The 7,748-nt window shown below is 41.2% G+C and overlaps 1 protein-coding gene across 1 annotated transcript; it reads right to left on the bottom strand.

Annotated features, from left to right (window-relative positions):
* Nucleotides 1-2,167: 2,167 nt before the first annotated feature.
* On the bottom strand, nucleotides 2,168-7,069 carry slc30a1a (solute carrier family 30 member 1a). The gene is made up of 2 exons (XM_028040573.1): nucleotides 6,161-7,069; nucleotides 2,168-3,879 (listed from the first exon to the last, which is right to left on the bottom strand). Exons 1-2 carry the CDS (start codon nucleotides 6,726-6,728, stop codon nucleotides 3,032-3,034), a joined length of 1,416 nt encoding a protein of 471 aa, XP_027896374.1. The 5' UTR covers nucleotides 6,729-7,069; the 3' UTR covers nucleotides 2,168-3,031.
* Between the last annotated feature and the right edge of the window lie 679 nt (nucleotides 7,070-7,748).

Here is a 7,748-nt window from a genome sequence, read left to right as displayed (position 1 = left end):
CACTTTTTAAATCAAAGTATTGAACTTTTTTACTGATGTTCTGTTTTATGGAAACATATGCTGCCAGCGCTGCTTCATTGGTATTTTAAAATATTAATTTCAGCGTCATCTGAATGTGGATGTCATGCAACATCCACATGCATGACTTTATCCATGCATGTGGATGTTGTTTGTGAACTCTATATGCATATATCAGCAGTCTGTCTTTTAAAGTCTGTAGCTTTGCAGTTTTACTTCACTTTATGGTTGATTGATGGACATTATGTGTTTCCTTTGACATAATTCCTTTGTTTCGACTTAATATTTAAAGCAACGGTGTTCAAAGTGGGGTTCGGGTTCCATTTGTGGCCCCTGCCCTGATTTTTTCCGGCCTCCAATCACAACTCAAGAAGAATTTAAGAGAAAACTACAACTTTGAAATGAAAATCTACTTACAAAAATGTTAGAGGTAACAAAGTTTTCTGGTTTTCCACTATTATCATGGTAAACAGAACTACATATTCATTGACTTATACTCTAATGTACACCCACATTTCCTTTTAGTGCGGGATTAAAAAGTGTTTTCAAATGAAGACTGACTGAGGTTCTGTTTTTCCCCGCCGAATACACTAAAGATTTTTCTAGTTTTATTCAATTGAGCCCAGAATAATAAGCAAACCGGATGCCTTTCATTTAAGGAAAACATGTGAAAACCACTCGAAGTACCCTGCGGGGAAAAAAAATCTGATTGTTTAATTAAAGTAGTTCCTACTTAGTTTATTGTAGGAACTACTACAATAAACTTGAAATTTCCAAAAATTTAAATTTTTAAAATTACATTTTTTTCACCTGCTAGTACTTTTGAGATGACGATTTTAGCCCATATAATAAATATTTGGACATCCTGGATTTAAAGAAAAATAAACAGTTTTAGCTGTAAAACTGTTGAAAGTAAGACAAAGACAGATGTGTTCTGTTTCTCAGCTGGACCAAACAGCTGTTTTATTTCACAATGACACATCGGACAGGTACTGTAAATATATATAGATATATGTGCATATATATTTAAAACACATCAGCAGACATGTGCTTGAAATAAAAACACCTTCCTTTTCACATAGAGCTCAAGTCATAAAAGACACAGTAAAAGTGACAAAACGCTACAAATGAACAAAAATACATTTCCCAGCACGTTTTCTATATTGCATACACATTTAATAGGGAGTGGAAATCTGAAATGTACCAACTTCAGAGGATATCTGTGGTAACTGACAGGAAAAAGTCATACGAGTTTCAAGGCCACCATATGAACTTTAAATTCACCAAACGGCGAGCTTTATGACGAGTCATTTCCAACACAGTTGTGAGTTATATCGGCGGACTCCAGCAGGCGCTAGGGAGCAGCAGCGAGAGCTCAGAGTAGAGCTGGTAAACGTAGAACATCAGGTCTTGGTTTGGTCATGCAAACACGCTACAACACTGCAAAAACTACATTTTGGTCTCGTTTCTGGTGCAAACGCTTAAAAATCAGACAAAGCTGACTTAGAAGTAAGTTTTCACCAAGATATAGGACATTTTCCTCCATGTTTTAAGTGGAAAAAAATCTACTAGTGGAACTAGTACTTTAAAAAAAAAATCAATATTAAGGAATTACTGACTTAAAATGAGCTCCTATATTTGCTGAAAATTTACGTAAGTTAGTTTTGTCTTATTTCAAGCATACTGAGATATTTACACAAGAAACTAAACCAAAAATACTTGGTAAAACTTTGAGTTTTTGCAGTGGACGCCTTGGAAACATGTTTTATAGATAGATAGATATGTATATATAGAGAGATATATTATATCCATATATATAAAAACTCTCCAGCACAAATTGTGACAAGGTGCTGAAAACAGCACAAGAAAAGAAAAGATCAACCAGCACAAGAAGGTTTTCCAGTTTAGAGTGTCTCATCGCAGGGCATACAGTGCTTGTTTCTTCATGGTGAGGCATGGGCCGGTTTCAGTTTCCACGTTTTCAACAGAAAGCGCTGGAGCCCCTCCCCCACTTGTTGTCCGGTTGCTGAAAGAAGCCTAATTTAAAATCACAATTAAGAAGATGTGCTGTAATATTGTGACAATCGTAGTGAAAATAATTGTTGTTTGTTTTTGTTTTAAATAAAATTAAATAGATCGAGCTCTGCTGTTTTATTGTAATACTGTGAAACTGCAATATTTTTGCTATCTTACCGGCGCATGCCTCTTCACAACAGACTCAAACTTCAAGCTAGTGTGGTTTAAAAATTTCCAAACCTACCACTGCAAGAAATCCTCACACCGACTACAAAACATTGTCATAAACCACAGCAGATTCTTTAAAAGGCAAGGTGAGAGGTGTCTGCATCAAGGCCAGAGGAAAGTCCAACGACAAGATTTTTATAAAAACATCAAATCTGAAAATATATCACTAAAACATTTCTTTTTTTTCCATTCAAATAAACTCCAGGACAAAAAAAATCCTTCTGTATCATTAAAACTAAATCTCATAAAACAGCATCTACAGAAAGATAAATCATTTCTAATAACTTAAATACTTAAATTATTATGAAATACAATACTATTCCACTTGCAGCCAAAAGGATAAGAAAATAGATTTGCTCAAAGCCCACGCAAAATAACGAGGACTAATTTTACCAGAAGGTCTGTAGGCTCATCTACACAACTCATCCATTTGTCCCCTCGGTTCTGCAGCGAGAAGCTTTGGCACAGAAAAAAACCCGACACCGTTAGGATGAGGTGACACATCACGACGAGGTGCTAAAAACGACGGACAGTCATGCAGGCGTCGCTCCAGTCCTGGGGGAGATGAGGTCCGTGAAAAAGACGACGAGCGTCAGAACCGTGCTGCCAGAGCAAGAGATGATAAAACAAGAGGGATCAACTTCACCAAAATGTTGGAGAAGTGATCGGAAAAAAATAATTACTTTTTAATCGGGTCCAGAACTGGTCCACGAGGTTACAGCTTCCAGGAAGTGACGGTGGTTCACCTGTTTCGCCTGTGCATTTTGTTTCACAGTGACGACTCCACCTCCTTGCGGACGGCTGCCTTCGCATCAGTCTGAGACACCTGGATGACAGTGGCCTGCTCCGGGGTCTCAATGACGACATCCACAGCTGGGGACGCTGCTGCTGCTGCTTTGGGATCAACGCCACCCTTCTGTTTGTCTGCAGTCTCGCAGCACAGCTTGGGGGCGCACTGAGTCCGACAGGACAGCTCGCACAGAGAGTCCCGCGACTGGGAGCTGAAGGTGACGAACTCCGGCTGGATGGTGGTGGCGTGGATGCCCTCGTCGTGAAAGAATTCCTTGATGCGTTTGGCCACCTCCATGTAGGACGTGGGGTCGCGGCACTTGATGTGAGCCGTGGCGATGATCCGGCTGCCGGCCAGCTGCCAGATGTGCAGGTCGTGGATAGCCAGCACGCCGTCCAGGCTCAGCAGCCGCTCGTTGAGCCGTCTGATGTTGACTTGCTTGGGCACGGTTTGGAGCAGGATGAGAGCCGACTCTTTGAGCAGCGGGTAGGTGGTGTAGAGCAGGATGCCCACCATGATGATACACAGCGTGGGGTCCAGGTACAGCACCCAGCAGGGACCCGCCTCCCCCCCGCTTGTCTGATTGAAGGCCTGGAGGTCCGTGTCGCTGTTTTTGATGCAGGGGTTCACGCAGTTCTTGTCGGTGCACGGCCTCCACACGAATGTGAAAATGAGGGAGTTGACCACCACGATGACGGAACCCAACGCGTCGCCCAGGACGTGCAGGAAGACGCCACGCATGTTGAGCTGCGCCGACGAGTCTTGGTCGTCGTCGAACTGGGTGTTGCCGTTCATCTGCACCTCCGGGTTGTCTTTACTGCTGACATCTGCAGATAAAAGATCCGGGAGGTGAGTTCATATCACTGCTGCATGACAGCCGAGTGCTCAAATGGACTTTGACACAAATGTACAACATTTAAATAGACACACGGACTGAGAAACTGGCTGCTTATCCTAATAAAGGTCTGCAATATTAACGGTTGGAAAAAGTTTCAATCATTTCCATTGTTAAAGTTTCAAGAAAAGCTTCAGCACTCAGGGTTGGCTGCTTGTAGATGTAGTCGTTTTCAATCCAAATGAAAATTCAAAATCTTCCTCTGATTTTTGTTAAACTAAAAAAAAAAAAAAACAGTCAAAGTGCATGTTTTATTTAACAAATAGGAAATACCTGCACACTCAAGATACATTTGAGAAAAACATCATTATAGCTGTAATGATAGATATTTTATATGAAAAAATTATGTGTAACTGCTGTTTTAAATCAAATTAATTACATCATAACATACATTTTGTTGTACATTTCAATAATTTATACAGCAATACTAAAAATGATTGTGTTTTTATAACATCATGGTGGCCCAAGCCTTCACAGAAAGTAACACAAAAAGTTAAACAACTTTTAAAAACAAGATTAATAATTAAGACGTACAAGTGTTTTAACTTTTGAACATTTTTTGCATTTTCTTATTCTAAACACTGGTGGGTTTTTTCTGGAGGGTCTTGCAGCCCACTGGCCATTTGCATTATTAGTGCTGAAAACACAGGACAAAAGCATACCAAGCAGTCTTGATGGATTAAGAGCAAGAATGAACTCCCAGCATGTTGTACCCTATATACAACACTCCACACATAATTCACATTAAGCATATTTTAATTAGTACCTGCAGGCAGCTAGGAGCACAAACAGGAGGGAGCGGCACCTGAGGGACGGCGGCGCCCCCCTTCCATCCCTGGGCACCGTCTGGTCATTCATCAACAGCTAATGGTGTGTCTGGGGCTGTCGACTCCACCGCTACACTGATGTATGACCCAGTAACGCAATCAGTGCACAGAGAAGGGGATATAGCGGCCATTTATTGAAACTGGCACGGCTGAACAGTATGGAGGGGAAAATGGTCTTCTGTATATGAGATTAACCCCTCAGTGAGCGAATAAATGAAGCGGTCTGAAGGACGTAGGAACCAACCGCGGATCTGCTGTTTTACTCCAAACATCCACTTACTGAATTGAAGAGCCTTTTGTGCCAGTTTGTAGTAACACAACACCACTACACGACTCTCAGCATCACATAAAGAACTCGCTTAATGGGAAACTGTGCCAACACAACGTCGCTCAATTTAATCCCTTTCAAAAATTTCTCCTGAATGAGTCATATACTTTATTTCAGGGTTTCGAAAAGTTGAGGAGAGTGAAATCTGAGGCTTTACTCGCTTAGTCAGTAATTGTGGCCACAGCAATGACTCAATAAATGTGTGATAACAGGCACACATGCCTGAGCACAATTGGCTGTCAAGGAAACAGTAGATTAGTCACTGCTGCAATTGTCAAGACAATGCAAAGATGTGCTTTTAGATAACCTGGGCTGCTAGAAGTTGATTTTAAGCTCAATAGAGTCACAATATGAGAATGTTTATAACCAATCATGAAAGATTTCTGCATCAATCCCACCTGGGTGTGCATCACCCCATAGTCTTATACATTTTTGCTTATCTGTTTTTTCTAGATTTGAATGTTCAGGAATAGTCTTCCCAATACAAAACCAGCAGATTCAAAAGAAAGTTGAAGGTAATATTTTGTTAACTTTTTAAAGAATAATATCAAACTTAGGATGAAAACTGGCAAGTTTGTTGTTTTATCTGCTAGATTATATCTCTGTGGTTAGCTAGACCATGTAACTATGGATGACCTCTTTGTAAGTCTTAGGCTCCTGGTCAATTTGTACCCACAACTCAAAGAAATACATTACCGCCTTCTATTTCTTGTCCGTGTACTCAACCATCCGATGGTTACTTTTCTTGCAGGCTGAGTATTTTTGATGAATTGTGGAGATATATTATTACAGAAATGCTCAAATCTCATCAAAATGGGTACAAAATGTTCCCAAAGCTGGTAGTTATTGACCAAAGGTCTGTATGTGTGGCGAAACCTCTTCTTTTTGAATATAAAGTTAGAAAGCTACAAAACAGAAGGAGTTTAATCTCCAAATCAGGAAAGCTCTGATTTATATTTTAAATAAGTCTGATCTGTTGACTTCTAATTTGTGGTGTGGTAAGATGCATTTAGATGCATCACATCTCAACAGGTTTGGCCCAAACTTTAAATACTCACCGGTTTTTGACCTGCCATCACCCGGACTGCTGTGACTCGCCACCAGATTGTTGGTCTCCTCCGCCGCTGACCCATCTCCAGTGTTCTGGAGCTTTTTGGTTTTCCCCTTTTTTCCCTTGTCCCCATGAGAGCTGCCCCCGTGGGAGTGTCCTCCCCCGGCGTGCCCGTGGAACAGTAAGAGCCCCAGCAGGTTGACAAGGAGCCCCGCGGCGCCGACCCAGACCACCACCATTGGGGTGTCGATCTCTTGGGGTTCGGTGAAGCGCTCGATGGCTTCCAGGACGATGGTGAAGCACAGCGCCGTGAGAAAGATAGCGTTGACCAGAGCCCCCATCACCTCCGCTCGGATCCATCCGAATGTGTTTTTGTTGGTCGAGTGGGTTCTTTCGGCAAACCGCACCGCGACCAGAGCCACAACCAGCGCCAAAACGTCCGACAGCATGTGGAAGGAGTCCGAGAGCATCGATAGGGAAGAGGTAATGCGGCTGACCACCACCTCGACGACGAAGAAGCCGAAAGTCAGTGCGAGCATACATAGCAACCGGACACGGTTGGGTCCGCAGGCCATTTTCGCTACCTGGTGATCCTCGTCGATTCAAGTTCACAGAGAGATAAGACTTCGCGGTGTCCTCCGGGTGAAGCTACATCCAAAGAGCGGAAATCATGGGAATTACTGGCTTCTAGGAACCGTGTGAAAACCCGGCGGACGTCACCAGCACATCCCTGACTCCTCTGCCGACGAGCTCCGCTTTGCAGACGGTTGAAACTTTGCACCCGAGCCGGTAAACTTTCCACACGAACCATGGCAGCGCGAGGACCCGCCTATAAGGGCTCCTATTGGACGATTAGTCAAAAGAAGGAACACGATTGGTCAGGTTTCAAAACTGACATTAGTAGGAAGTACAAATAAGTCGAACAACGGAGGTTGCTAGGAACGCTTCATCTTTACTGTAATCTCGCGATGCCATTCAAATTAAATACAAGTATTTTATGTTCTACTATAAATTGTTAAATATTATGTATGATGATAAATCTACATTTTGTAATGAGATGCTTTTGACCACAATTACCTTAAATTCTCTATAGCAGAAAGTAGTGAGATTATTATGCTTATTATAAATACACGAGTGTCATATGTATTCAAATACCAAAATAACACTTTTCTTAAGTGCTATTCTATTATCATTGAAGTTTTTATATATGGAGGGTCAGGGGTGACAAAATTAGCTCCCTATATTTATATGCTAGTTAAGTTTATACATCCATTTGACTGTTATGGCAATTTCATTTTGTAATAAATAAAAGGCAAGGCTTTATGCAACATTATTAATTTTACATTAAGAAATTCAGCAATGAGATGCCTTTGGACACAAATCTATTTTGAATAAAAACTTACCTCCAGCAGTAAGGAAAAAGGCACTCAGTTTTATTACAATAGATGTAATAAATATGTACTCTTACCATACATTAGTTTTCCCAATGAGTCCTAAAAACTTATGGAGTTTTCCATATGAATTTATTTTGACATTATTGTCGCAATACCAAATGCTTCATTTAATATTCAATTAGGGAATATAAAGGCCATCTA

Source organism: Xiphophorus couchianus, chromosome 15, assembly GCF_001444195.1.
Source record: "Xiphophorus couchianus chromosome 15, X_couchianus-1.0, whole genome shotgun sequence".
Classification (NCBI taxonomy): domain Eukaryota; kingdom Metazoa; phylum Chordata; class Actinopteri; order Cyprinodontiformes; family Poeciliidae; genus Xiphophorus; species Xiphophorus couchianus.
Note: the sequence above shows the minus strand (reverse complement) of the source record. Positions and strands in the feature narration are given on the sequence as shown.

Bases quoted from the DNA above. Each gene is read 5' to 3' on its own strand.
- slc30a1a (XM_028040573.1), bottom strand. From the start codon at position 6,728: ATGGCCTGCGGACCCAACCGTGTCCGGTTGCTATGTATGCTCGCACTG. The intron at 3,880-6,160 runs GTGAGTATTTAA...TTTTATCTGCAG, and splicing joins TGATGGCAGGTCAAAAACCG to ATGTCAGCAGTAAAGACAAC.